This window comes from Microcaecilia unicolor, chromosome 8 (assembly GCF_901765095.1).
Source record: "Microcaecilia unicolor chromosome 8, aMicUni1.1, whole genome shotgun sequence".
NCBI lineage: Eukaryota > Metazoa > Chordata > Amphibia > Gymnophiona > Siphonopidae > Microcaecilia > Microcaecilia unicolor.
In genome coordinates this window covers 148,186,039-148,200,569 of record NC_044038.1, presented here as the reverse complement: position 1 = coordinate 148,200,569, position 14,531 = coordinate 148,186,039, and the positions used below count along the sequence as shown (strand labels likewise).

The following is a 14,531-nucleotide window of genomic DNA, read 5'->3' as shown; positions in this document are numbered from 1 at the left end:
ATTTATTTCTTTACTTTCCGCCTTTCTTCTTAATTTCTTGCCCTACATCTGTAAGTAAAAGCTGGGTCCTCCGCAGACTTGACTGTCCAGTGGATCCAGCTTCTGCCTATTTTCTTCATCCATGTGCAGTTTTTCTCCTCTCTTCCTTTTCCCTCATCTCATCTCCTTCCTCACTCTTCCCTCCCCTCCATCCATGTCCAGCATTTCTTCTCTCTCCCTTCCCTCTCCTCTATCCATGTCCAGCAACCCTCCTCTCCCCTGCCCTTCCCTCCATCCATCCATGTCCAGCAACCTTCCTCGCCCCTGCCCTCCCCTCCATCCACCTATGTCCAGCAACCTTCCTCTCTCCTCTTCCCTCCCCTCCATCCACCTATGTCCAGCAACTCTCCTCGCCCCTCCATCCATTCATACCCAGCAATTCTCTTCTCTCCCCTGCCCCTATCCATCCATACCCAGCAATTCTGTTCTCGCCCCTGCCCCCCTCCATCCATCCATCCCCAGCAATTCTCCTCTCTCCCCCCTCTATCCATCCATACCCAGCAATTCTCTTTTCTCCCGTCCCCTCCCTCCATCCATCCCCCTATCCATCCATACCCAGCAATTCTGTTCTCGCCCCTGCCCCCCTCTATCCATCCATACCAGCAATTCTCTTCTCTCCCCTGCCCCTATCCATCCATACCCAGCAATTCTGTTCTCGCCCCTGCCCCCCCCATCCATCCATACTCAGCAATTCTCTTTTCTCCCGTCCCCTCCCTCTATACCCAGCAATTCTCTTCTCTCCCCTGCCCCCCCATCCATACCCAGCGATTCTCCTCTCTCCCCTGCCCCCCTCCATCCATACCCAGCAATTCTCCTCTATCCCCCTCTATCCATCCATACCCAGCAATTCTCTTTTCTCCCATCCCCTCCCTCCATCCAACCCCCTTATCCATCCATACCCAGCAATTCTGTTCTCGCTCCTGCCCCCCTATATCCATCCATACCAGCAATTCTCTTCTCTCCCCTGCCCTTATCCATCCATATCCAGCAATTCTGTTCTCGCCCCTGCCCCCCTATCCATCCATACTCAGCAATTCACTTTTCTCCTGTCCCCTCTCTCCATCCATCCCCAGCAATTCTCTTCTCTCCCCTGCCCCCTCTCCAACCATCCATCCCCAGCAATTCTCCTCTCTCCCCTGTTCCCCCTCTATCCATCCATACCCAGCAATTCTCTTTTCTCCCGTCCCCTCCCTCCATCCATACCCAGCAATTCTCTTCTCTCCCCTGCCCCCCCTCCATCCATCCATCCATACCCAGCGATTTTCCTCTCTCCCCTGTCCCCCCCTACAGCCATCCATACCCAGCGATTCTCTTTTCTCCCCTGACCCCCTCCATCCATCCATACCCAGCAATTCTCCTCTGTCCCCTGCCCTCTCCTTCCGCTCCCATCCATGTCCAGCGATTCTCCTTCGCCCTCATCCTTCCCTCTCATTCCATCTGCCCGCCATCTTCTCCCCCCAACATCCCCCTTTTTCTTCCAGCTACAGCGACCTGCGTGGTTTAAATCTTTTTTTATGATTGAACTATACTTGCTTGGTCCCTAGGCCTGAATCCTTGCTCCAAATCTTAATGATCATTAAATTTACAGTGGAAGCAGGCAGAGCTCCGTTCCTGCATCTGCCTCCCTCTCTCTCACGGCAGCACTTCCCAGTCAGACGCTGCCTACCGCCGCCACGATCCTGCTGGGGCAGGACACGGCAGAGGAGACGCTTACGGGTTAGAAGCAGGAGGCAGCATGTATGAATCGCTACCACTGCTGAGTGCTGAGAGGGAGTTAGATGCAGGATCGTGGCGGCGGTAGGCAGCGTCTGACTGGGAAGTGCTGCCGTGAGAGACAGGGAGGCAGATGCAGGATCGGAGCTCAGCCTGCTCCCTCTGCTGCTGTGAAGATGAAGGTGCTCCACTGCTGGGTGGGCCCACCTGTGGCTACGCCCCTGACACCTGGGCTGGAGCACATATATAATATATAAAGCCTGTAGAAGAGAAATATATATTGTGTCTGTAAATAACAAAATCTGCTGGCTCAACACTTAGGGGTCAAAATTCAGTTGGTGGCAGTGAGCATTTTGCTGACCGCTGCCAATGCTTTTCTCAGGTATTCAACGCCAAGGCCATCTCCGGGCTTCGGCACTGAAGATCGGCGTTTTGTGGAACCACTAAACATATAGTTGGCATTCAGTACTTAACTGGCCACAGCTTACCACATAGTAACATAAAGATAGGCTGACTTATGTGGTGCTATATTTACATTACCTTGAAAGTGGTGAATATCGGTACTCAATCAGCCAAGTGCTGACTCTGCCTCCAGAATGGCCCAAAATAGCCATTTTTCCCTTAGGCATTAACTGCTAATTTTCAGCAGGGTCAGCCACTTAAGTACCACTGAAAGTGACTAGATAGCCCCCAACAAGTGATTTAATCCGGCAGTGGCCATATCAACCCCTTAATTCTCCCCCTTCCAAAAAAAGCATGTTTTTATGGGGGGGGGGGGGGGGGGGGAGGTTGAGGTTTACAGGAGAGACAGTCCCAGATTCATGAATTATAGTGCTGTTCCACCTACTGCTGCTATGCAAGGATTTCCACTTTTAGGGGGTGTGTTATATGGGGTGGGGGGGGGGGGGGGAAGCTGTGCCAGCAACAGAGTGAGGGGAATTAGACAGGCCTGAATGCTCAGTGAAGAAGCATGCAATGTACATACTTTTCCAGGCATATCCACTATGGCTATTTATTTATTTGGATTTTACTCATCTTTTTCAGTAGTAGCTCAAGGCGAGTTACATTCAGTGACACTGGGTATTTCTCTGGCTCTGGAGGATTCACAACCTAATTCTGTACCAGAGGCAATGGAGGGTTAAGTGACTTGTCCAGATCACAATCAGCAGCAGCAGGATTTGAACCAGCCACTGCCACTGCTGGCTGTCAACACCTGTGCTTTAACCACTAGGCCACTCCTCATAAAAATCCAGCTAGCTGTGGGAGCCCCAGGCCTGGTTTGGGCAATTCTGATTGAAGACAAGAAGGCAGACTTTGTCAGTATTATCTCTCTCGTATTGTTATTACTTTGCTGCAACCTTCAGCCTGTCTGCAGCCCTTGCCAAACCTTTCCAGACACTTCTTCACTGGCTTCAGTTCAGACCCACAGTCCCTCTGCCTTGAAAAGAGGAGTATTTTACAAGGCAGGCCTTTCACCCCGGCAGCTATTACTGAGCCAAGCAAACACATTCCAAGGTAGGCAGAGTGAGCAGGGCCTGCGTCTCAGCCAGATTCTGTCCCTTTATGCAGCCCATGGGACGTTCTGCTTCATTTCTTAATAGCAGTTGAGCTGTTACTCACTTCAGGGCAGCTCCAGTCTATTAAACAAACATCTTTTGCAGAGGCACTAGTTCACCACTGATAGATAGCATCTCTGCTTGAGCAGTCTCAAGTCACAGCTCCCAAAACACATCAAAGGTACTCTCAGCATCACACCTACCCTGTGCATTAACCCTTTCATTCACCACTAAGTCTGTGCTACTCCCCTTCCACACAGCCCTGCTATGCTTATGGCGAGTGTGAATGTGTGTGGGGGAAGGGGGGGGGACAATAACAGAGGCTCAGGTTTGAAACTTGTCTCCCCAAAATATTGTGGAAACTAATTGTAGAACATTTTTGGATTGCAACTTATCTTGGTACAAAGACCGTGACATTTATAAGCTGTCACAGATAGATCAACCCCAACTGGCAGGCCTCATACGGTAAGACTTAAATGTGTATAACTGACTCACAGCAATTCCATTTCCCCCTAATGACCATGTCTGGACAATTCCAAAACACACATACCATCATGGCCACAGTACATGCTTCATAACCAATATGGTGTTCTCCAGGAAGTAGTAACTTTGCATTAAAAGTACTGAACCTCAGCACCACATCACTCTGGTATGAAGATTTTAATGAGGTTGCCTGTTTTAGTGTAAGCAGTATGGAAGTTCTTCACTAGAATGGCCTGCAGTGACCCCCTGGCTCTCTCCCCTACCTGTTCTATAGGCACTACTGGGCCATTTTCTACCTGCACCACACAGGTCTGTGAGTTTAGGCAAAATGGGAGTAAGTGGAAGAAAAACATAATTGAGAGCAGCACCATCGAGTATCTTCCAAAGAGAGCACTGGGAGAGAGAGTGTGAGTGTGTGTGTAAGAGAGTGAGAGTGTGTGTGAGTGTGTGCATGTGAGTGTGTGGTGATGAGGGGAAACCGCTAAAGTGAAGGCATGGGAGAAAAGGATGGCAGACTGACTGGTAGAGTGATTGAGATGGTGGTGGAGGACAGTATTAAAGAACATAGGGCCGTATGAAATGTGATAAGTGTGAAGACTACTACTTAGGCACATGGAGCATCACTGAAGGCAGCTGAGCAGCCAAGCTGACTGCACTGGAGATGGAAGCCCTAAGCCAGCGCCATCATTACAGGGGACTCTACCCTTATTCAGTATGTAGCACTGTTGTCCAGCCACTGTCTTGACTCTGAAGGGCCCCCTTCCAAGGGCAATCTCTTCAAACACACTGGGCCAACGCTTCAGAAAATGATGAGCTCCTAAATTTGCATCCTATTTTCTGCCAAACAGAAGTTTTTAGCTGAAAATTCATCTTAAATTTAGAAGCTTTATGCTCATAAAATGTAATTCATAAGCCTAGTGCTGAAAATCAGTGCTAAAACTCCTAACCCTTTTCTCACCCCATATCTGCCTCTGTCACCACCCATTTTATTTAAGAGATTAGTGAAACTGAGTAAAAATGTATGCACCTCAGCCCCAGTAAATTTTCAAAGAGGCCAATTTATGAGCATAACTTTTTTTTTTTTATATATCAGGCTCACAAAGAAGATCACTAGGCTATGAGCTAACCAGAATCGAAAGGAAAGAGCTATTCAGTTGCTCTTTCCTTTCGATTCCAGCTCTGGTTCAGATTATGCTTCAATCTCTGGTAAATTAGAATCAGTTGCAAACTAGTTGGCAGAACAGCGCTTGAAACTCAACCTGTTCAAGTCAGTGGCCATGTTTTTCTCCTCTCACACTCCTGTTGCGAGCCCCCTTGCTTTACAGTTAGTGATGCTCCTCTCCCCTATGTTCAGCTAGAAGTTTGGGGGTTACTCAACCATTTTGTCTTTTCACTCATATTTTAGGATTTGTCTCCTCTTCCTTCTACACGCTCAGATGTCTTTGTGCTATTTGTCCTCTTCTGGATCATGGTTCCCTTTGTATTTTCTTGTATTGTCTAAACTCAACTACTGCAACTCTGTGCTTCTTGGTCTGCCTGCTGATCAGTTACACAGGTTGCAACCAGTTAAAAAACACTGCAATAAATCATAAAGGCAAGAAACTCCCCTCCTTATTGCAGGACACATGCTTCCAGTAACTTACCTAGGATTTCTTTCAGGTTAATGTTTTGTCTCAGTGCGTTTGTTCTTCCAGCCTACCATCCTTTTTGGTTTCTCTCGATTCTCAATGTCCCTACCAATCCCTTCGGTCAGCTAACCAGGGCCTGTTTACAATCCCATCTTTCCAGATGCTCTCAGGAGCACCCATTACATTGTAGAATACCCTTCCCCAATATTTATGTATTGAGCAGTCTTTTAAATACTTTTTAATCACAATTAAAAGCCTACTATTTTTCCTCGACTTTTCCCTCTAGGCTACTCCTCCACTCCAATTCCCTTTCCCTGTTATCTTATCAGGCATATATGCAGGACAACGTCTTCCCTCTTTATGGAGGAGTAGCCTAGTGGTTAGTGTAGCAGACTTTGATCCTGGGGAACTGGGTGTGATTCCCACTGCAGCTCCTTGTGACTCTGGGCAAGTCACTTAACCCTCCATTGCCCCAGGTACAAACAATTACCTGTATATACTATGTAAACCCCCCCCCCCTTTTAATGTAGTTGCAAAACCACAGAAAGGCAGTATATGAAGTCCCATTCTCTTTCCCCTTAGGTTTCTTCTTTTTCCCCCATTGTTCCTTTTGTTGACATGTAATCTTTCCTTCACCCTCTACCCTTTTGTATTTTGGGATATTGTTTGTATTTTTGTATGTTTCTTTCCCTTTTCCCCATTTCATTTGCTCATTTCTTTTTGAAAATTTGCAGTATACCAACTAAATTGAACTGGAACTTTATGTGCCATATTGCCATATAAAGCCACAACGACTCCCACCACCTCTGCACGTCAACATTCTTGAAACACAAATTTAAAAAAAAACAAGGAAACTTTATTTAAAAATACAGACTTTAAAATGAATCAGTGTACATTCGAGAAACACAATCAGGTTTTCCAGTCAGTATAAAATCAGCATCATAAGGTGCCATTACACAGCAGGTTAGAGGCCGACTCACTGTTAACAGCATATTTGTTCACTTCCCTGTGCTACCTGGGTCTTCACAGCAAATCATAAGCGTTTGGCTAGTCTTAAAAATCAAAACGTTTAAATATTCTACACATTCACACCAGAAATTTATATCCTGCAAGAATAAAAATCAGCAATAAGAACTAAGGCACTTGGTTAGGGACTCCATGCCTGAGTGATTCAGCCACTGGAAAACTAATCAATTTAGATCTAAAGCTTAAAATCTCATCTTCCCAGTCACCAGTTCCACCCACTTTCAATTCCCTTTACCACTTCCCTCCAACCTCCACTCCCAGACTGTACAAGACTGGCACTCTAAGAGCTACCTTCAAAAAGGCTGTTACCTGCCATTTCAGAAAGCGCTTTTGCTCATTTTAAATAAAGGTTGTTTGACTCCTAACTTAAGTGGGTTGCACTGCGATTAACACTGGGGTGTCAAAGCAAAAACAGATAACATCCATTACAACACTCATGCCTTCTGAGCATGGACCAGGAACTCTGTTTTCATTTGTGCTCTAGCAGACAGTACTATAATTTTAAGTTTGTGAAGATCAAGAAATGGCAGTCTTGGTGATGTAGGCACAAATTGAAGGTTACATTGTATTAAGGGGGAGGGGACCAGGAAAACCAGCTGCTTACAAGGTACAGCAATAAATAAATAAATAAATAAATTGATAAGGCTCGTCTCCATGGGATGCTTTCCTCTGCGTGCAAATCAGCATAATATGACCAGTATAATTCCTCCGATTGGAGCTTTAGCCATGTGCTCAGAATTACCCATCCTGGCTATTAGACAATCAGAGCCCAATTGACCTGAGTTTCCTATCGAGTACTCATTAGCATCGCTTTTTTTTTTTTCTTCCTTTTTAAAACCTTTATGCTGTGTGTGTATACATGCATGTTTTAACAGCAGCAACAAGTATTTTAAAGTTTATAAAACATTAGCACCACAGCGAGATGAAGATCCAGTTTACTTATGCAGCAAGATTCATAAAGGACCACAAGTAGCAGTTACCATTCATGTGTAACATATGTGACGTGAATGGAAGCCAAGATGTGGCACCAGCAGTGGGCTATGTGCACCCCCTGCTTTGCTAAAGAACATGGCTCTTCAGGTTAGCTGGATTACACAGGGTGAAGCTGTGTGCGCTACTGAAAACAGAAGCCGACTGTATGGCTGCAGTGCACATAACTCATAAGACAGCCACGTTCCTTTATGAACGATGAGGAGAGCACAGCTTGGTGGAATGTATCCTCCGGCTTTGGAAATGGCACACCATCTATTGGTTGGTAATGCCATCATAAAATTCAGCAATGACAAAGGACTGGCCAATTAGAAACCATGGTTTTTATGAAAACCAAGAGAAATCTCCCTGCCCAAATGGTTTGTGGTTAAAGAACCATTACCCCAGCAGAATAAACTTTAAGTCTGTATTCAAACCATGTTACATATACATTCACATATGTTGAAAATGTATGCTCTCATACAATCATCTGTGATAGAGGAGGCATGTCATAAGCAACACATACAATGGCTCCAGTTTTCTTTATGGCTCTTTCTCCTACAACGTTCATGAAACCATGCCTATCTGTGCAATCATTTACTAAAGGGAGCAAGATACAAAATAAAGTATGGTGATCATACAAATACTTCAATCGTAACACACCTATGCATACATAGACACTACCCATGATCAGATCCTGTGAAACAGTTAAAAAAAAAAATCAACACTTAAGAAAAAAAAATGCAGGTGTCATATGTTCTATTCAAAGCCACTCAAATATTTCAGTGGTGGGTTGATACAGAAGTTAGGTTAGGTTAGATACTGGCCAGTTTTCTTTGCAATGCCTACAGTTCAATTAAACTGCAGCAGGCATGTAAACGATTTGTTTGGCAGTGCTTACAGCCTCCTCCCCCCCCCCCCCCTTCGATATTCAATGCTACTTAAACGGCCAGAACAGCTGCTGACTGGTTAAATAGGGCTTAACCGGCTATCTGCCAGTATTCAGCGGGGGAATAACTGACTATCCCCCACTGAATATCCCCAGTTAGTGGCTACTGGGTTATAGCACACAATATAATTGACTAGCCACCAATTTTTAAACCGAGTTTAGCAAATATATTTGGCCACATGAAACCGTGGAATATCTTTGGCCAGTTTCAAGATAACTGGCTAAGTCTGAATATCGACCTATCTGCCTTGAGAAGAAGTGACAGCACTTATTCCACTCCTCCTCCCAGAAAAAAAATCTAATAGATTTCTATCTCAAAGTAAATTCACTTGGCCAAGGATAGGAGAGAGCGATATCCCTCAGCTTTCCATCATCACCACACTCTGGTCCACATTATGTTTATGTCCATACCAGCTGTTTAGGAAGAGGTCGCCTACCTGCTTATTGTTGTATTTCTGGGGGTTGGTCCGATAACTATAATCCGAGTACTGATCAGAACCAGTTGAATTGTTGTCCCCAGTGCCAACAAACGTGTTGGCAGCTGGCAAGTCTTGTATCACCTGGTGCTTCTTAGAGGCAGAAGGAGACTGTGGCTGAAGTTGAATGGAGGGCAGTGGGGAGTTGGAGCGATAGTGACGTCCCAGGTCAGGGCTGCCTGGAGGATAATTCAAGGGCAGGTGAATCCTGGGGCTATCACTGACTGAATCATTCATCAGGTTGAATTTGAGCGATTTCTGGAGTCCCGTCTCCTCCTCTTCCTCAACTGGTTTTGGAAGCTTCGGCGATTTGTTTTTCTTTGCCTTATTTTTGTTTTTATTGTTCTTGTTTCCTTGTTTTGGAGCATATAAATCCTTAGTCTCCTTTTTACCAGCCTGGTAGCCACTCTTGGCTTCCTTCTGACGGCAGTAGCGCACCAGTACCACCACTATGATTACTAATATGACAGCGATAATACCAGCAATCACTCCAAATATAATGTTACTGCGCTGCTTGCTTCTCTCATACTCAGGGTCACCAGCAATGTCAATCTCTAGGGGTGTGTTCAGGCTATGCCAAATTAAGGTATCCAACAGAGTTCTGTTGTTTAAGGTCTCATTCACAAAGACATGTACTAGTGCAGTGCTATGCCGTGAGGGCTTGCCCTTGTCATTTACACGTACCACCAACCGGTGTAGACCATGGTGCTTCCTGAGGATCTCTTTCTCTAGGATAATATCACCATTGTTGGGTGAAATGTGAAATAAATCAAATGGATTACCTCCTGTAATGCTGTATGTTAACTCTGCATTGACTCCTGAATCAATATCCTCAGCACGCACTTGGGTTATCTGGGTCCCAGGGCTGGTTAGTGGTGTGATGTGTTCATGTGTAACGTTGGAAGGGGAAGTGAAAAAGGGAGCATTGTCATTTTCATCTAGTACATTGATAGTCACGCCTACATAAGCAGACCGTGGAGGGTCCCCACCATCAACAGCCTTCAATCGAAATGTGTAAGTGCCCTGCTGCTCACGGTCAAAGGAGATACTAGAAAGTATGGTGCCTGTGCCATTCTGGATAACAAAATCACCATTATCTTGCTCTACAGAGAGTCTGATATGGGCATTTTCACCTTTGTCTGCATCAATTACTGTTACCATACCCACTGGGCTCAAGGGTGGCATGTTTTCCATGACTGAGAAGTTGTAGCCATTAAGCATGAACTTGGGGTCATTATCATTCTTGTCCATCACATTGACCACCACAGATGCCGTCCCTGTCAGATTTGGGCTGCCCTTGTCTGCTGCTACCACTAGAAACTCATAGCGTTCCCTTTGCTCACGATCCAACACAGTGTTTACACGGATCTCTCCGGAATCAGGATTAATGGTGAAAAAGCCCTTGGAAGATGGCCCAGCCACAATGGAGTAAGTCAACTTGGCATTGGAACCACTATCGGCATCAGTGGCACTGACTTCCATTACCAGATCATTTGGAGAATTGTTCTCAGGGAAGGCCACTTCCATGATGCTCTGTGTGAAGACAGGAGCATTATCATTCACATCTACCACTTGTACTTTTAGTGAATTGGTACTGGATGATGGAGGATTCCCAGAATCCACAGCCACTATCTCAATGGTGTACTCCTTCACAGCTTCATAGTCCAGTGGTGTAGTAGTTTGCAAAAAATACTTTTTCTTGCTGTCACTGCCTGATTCACTGACTGGTTTCAACTGGAAAGGGACATCACCAGCTACAACACAAGTAACTGCAGCATTCTCGCCTTCATCCCGATCAGACACTTGCACCAAAGCAACTGCTGTTGCCACAGGAACATCCTCTGAAATGTTGGCCACACCGTCCTGGTGCGTTACGAGCCCAATGCCCCGGATCTCAATGGTAGGTTTATTATCATTCATGTCTTTGATAGTTATGATCACCTGTGTACGGGCAGACTTAGGATTAGCGCCTTTGTCCTTTGCCCCAACTGAAAATTTCAAGGTGCTGACATCCTCTCGATCGATGGGGCCCTGAACGGTAATCACACCTGTAGATCTGTCCAGTCTGAGTAAACGGCGGACAATATCTGGTGCCTGGTGGAAGGTATAATCCATTTCTGCATTAGCACCCTGATCAGAGTCATTTGCTTTCACCTGAAATATTAGAAAAAGGATGATAAATTAGAAAATAGAAAACATTATAGTAAGACCATATAACCTATCCATTCTGCCTATTAATCAGATGAGAGAATCATGTCTAACCTTTTTTCATCTTTGATCCAGGCCCCTTAAGATACAACAGGGGTGGGCAACCTCAGTCCTCGACAGCCACAACCCAGTTGGGTTTTCACTATTTGGATACAACGGAGGCAGTGCATAAAAAGATCTCATGCATATTCACTGGGGAAATCTTGAAAACCCGACTGGGTTGCGGCCCTTGAAGACCGAGGTTGCCCACCTGGTGATAGAAGATTCTATCCCACGTGCAACTTGTTCCCACTACACAAATTACAGCAAACAGCATAGTATGTTCTGCCAATAAGGGGATCGGCGGGGGGGGGGGGGGGGGCTTAAAAATTTTTTTATAGTGTTTTAGAACAGGTATTCTGCACCCATGGACCTAGTTTATGGAATATACAGGAAGTCTCCCCTTGGAAAACTAAAGACTCAGCAATGCTGTGGGTACTTGAAACTGGAATCTTAATGCACCTTTACCAGCCCCATCCCCACAGGTAGAAGTACTGGCATTGCTTTTACTAAAAGGGGAACAGCAAATTTTCTCTGCTTAAAATCACCCAGATACAGTAGGTCATTTCAGAAGGACTTTTCACAGATAACTGCAGATTTTACACATGCAAAGAACAATTTCTAAAATAAATGCATTGAATACATACATCTATAACCAATGACTATTCATATTTAAGCAAGTGCTTCCACTGGCAAAAATTTAGAGAGTTTATATATATCTAGTGTAAATGGACATTATACCTTTAAATCCTTGCAATAAAGACCACAGCCCTCCTCACTCCTAGCAGGATTCTGCCATTCTGCTTCCCTAATTTTTTTGTACAGGATGCCCAGCTTTCTCCATCCTCAGACTGTCCAGCTCACCCTCCCCAAGCTTGAATCTTTCCCTAAGCTTGATCCCCTCTCCACATTTGAGCTTCAGCTCTCTCTGCTCACTCTCCAAGGTCAAAATGCCCCAGCTTTCTCTTACCCCTTTACCCTACCCCCAAGACTTTATTCACCTCTTTACATCACATACACACCTGAAGCCCTCTTTTGATTCCCCAGTCAGATGCAAAGCCCCACATCCCTAACGTTCCCCTCAAGTTTATACTCCCGTTGATCAGCAGAAGAAAGAGGAATATTAGCTGCATGTCAAAACCATATCTGTGGCCAATGCCACCTGGGGCTCATTCCTGAATTTAAGTGGAAGAGCTGTACGGTTAAGAGCTAGGGTAGCAGAAGACATCCTGAGGAGCAGCCGCTCTTCTCTTCTTGCGTCAATCAGCACAGTGGGGAGAGGAACAATACAAACTGCCACCACAGTCTCTGCTGCCTCCTGGATCCTATGTAACTTCTGTACAGAAGGGGAAATTCTGCAAAAGTTCTACATTATGCAGGATTTCAAGGAGTAAATACTGAAACTTATCAGGCAGCAGAAACAAGGGCTCAATGGTTCTAGGTCAGTTCCCACCCACCAATTCTCATCTGGACTAGTCCCACTACACTAGGGAGGACAATTCCTACCCATAACCCAAAAAATACAAGACACACAAGGCAAGTAATCTCCCTCCCTTTTCTCTTCCAGATCATTTGGGGGGGGGGGGGGAGGGCAGTACCCCCTCAACCCCTCCCCACAACATTAGCTTTTACACATCCATTTCCCCTTCCAGACATGCAGTTCATGTGTGGGGGTACACTCCCCAAACTAGGTTTCAACCTAATTCATGTTTAATCTGGGATCTAAATGTGTCATAAATAAGTAGACAGAGAAATACAAACTGCAGTTCATGAGGAGGGAACAATGCCCCCTCCCCCCAAAAAAACTAGGTTTGAACCTAATGATGTACTGATTACAATTTATAACAAAGTACCTTTGCCCTCCACACCCCCCCCCAAACTAGGTTTCAACCTAACATGTTTAATCTAGGATCTAAATGTCATAAATAAGTAAATACATAAATAGATAAATGCAAAGTACAGTTCATGTGGGGAGGGCAATGCCCCCCCCCCTACACATCCCCCAAATTAGGTTTCAATCTAGTTCAGCCCCTCAAAATGACACACCAATCGATTACCATTTATAACAAATTACTGCTCTACCTATGAAAAGTTATTTTGCTATACGTCTTCTGTGTGCTGCTCTAATCTCCTTGCTCCAGATGCCGTTAAAAAAAAAAAAAAAAAAGCAAAAGCACTGCCAGGACTTATGGAAGCTGATACAAGAAAAAAAATCTACGATTGGTTAAAAAAAAAAAAAAAAAGGCTAGGGAGGGTGGGAAATTCCTGGGAATTTTCTCCCTTAAGTGGGAATTGTCTGGGGGGGGGGGGGGGGAACTGGTGGGTGAGAACTCGCCTGATATTCAAAGTGATTTAAGCCCACCTACCAATATTCAGTGGCACCAAACTGGGCAGTGCCACTGAGTATCATCTGACTGACGATGTTGAAAGTGGGAAGGTCAGGGACGGTAAAAGGGGCTGCACTGGGAAGGAGCTGCCAATATTCAATGTCGGGACCCGCTTAAACATTGTTTGTTTTTTCCCCAAGTTCCATGATATCCCTCCCGGATGCTGCCTCCCCCCCCCACCATGGTCTATCTGGACCAGGAGGGGAGGGGGCCCTGAATGTCCAGAGCTAATCTAGCCAGCAACTGTAAATATTGTTTTGACTGCCGCTGACTGAATATTGGCCAAGAAACTTTTTTTAAAATGCACATTAAAAAGTTGTGGGATTTGTTGCCAGAGGCAGTCAAGAAGAATAGTATAGCCCGACTTTAAAGAGTTTATTAAGTTTCCAAAATGAACAAATTATTAGCTAGGTGAGGGTTGGGATCATGTATATCCAGCAGCATGCAATACAGAGAGAAGATTTTTTTCCATTAAGATCAGCTGGGTATTTCCAATGTACATCGAGCACAGCATCTGGTCTCCAACACTGGTCAGTATGGATGACTTGGCCTGAATCAAAAGAACACAGTTCTTATGGATTAGTTGATTAGGTACAAGAAGTAGTAGGTATTATAACAGCAAGGAATGGCCAGTGTGCTGTCAATCTCCTACAAATAGTCCGAGAACACACTAACATTTAAAATCTCAAGCAGTATAATTCAAGTAGAACAAACCATTTGTTGCTTTCTCATTCATCTCGATTTCAAGGTTCAGTAACTGCTAGCTAGGCTCACACTCCCTGCAGTGCAATATATAAAACACATTTTATAGACCTAGGTGTACAAGTCAATGTGCACCTCATGTGGAATTGATGGGGGTTTTATTTCTAATACAAAAAAAAAAAAAAAATTAAGGGGGTGCATCAAGTCAAATTCCCCTTACTAGAAAGGGTAGTAGTTATCTGCTGAGAGGTGCAATTAGAGACACTATTTCAAAGAGAGGTGGTATCTGAGGACAGACTAAATGAAGGGTCTGTATGCCTCAACTAGTTCCTAGGTAACGCCTGTACTCCAAGGAG

The 14,531-nt window shown here is 45.0% G+C and overlaps 1 protein-coding gene across 5 annotated transcripts in view; it reads right to left on the bottom strand.

Moving 5' to 3' along the window:
• The window catches only part of PCDH1 (protocadherin 1), a 383,228-nt gene that overhangs the window by 325,787 nt on the left and 42,910 nt on the right, over positions 1–14,531 (bottom strand). For all 5 annotated transcript variants that reach the window (XM_030211303.1, XM_030211304.1, XM_030211305.1 and 2 more), the window contains exon 3: positions 8,801–10,993. In XM_030211303.1, coding sequence (XP_030067163.1) covers positions 8,801–10,993 — 2,193 coding nt within the window. The remainder of the gene's footprint in view (positions 1–8,800; positions 10,994–14,531) is intronic.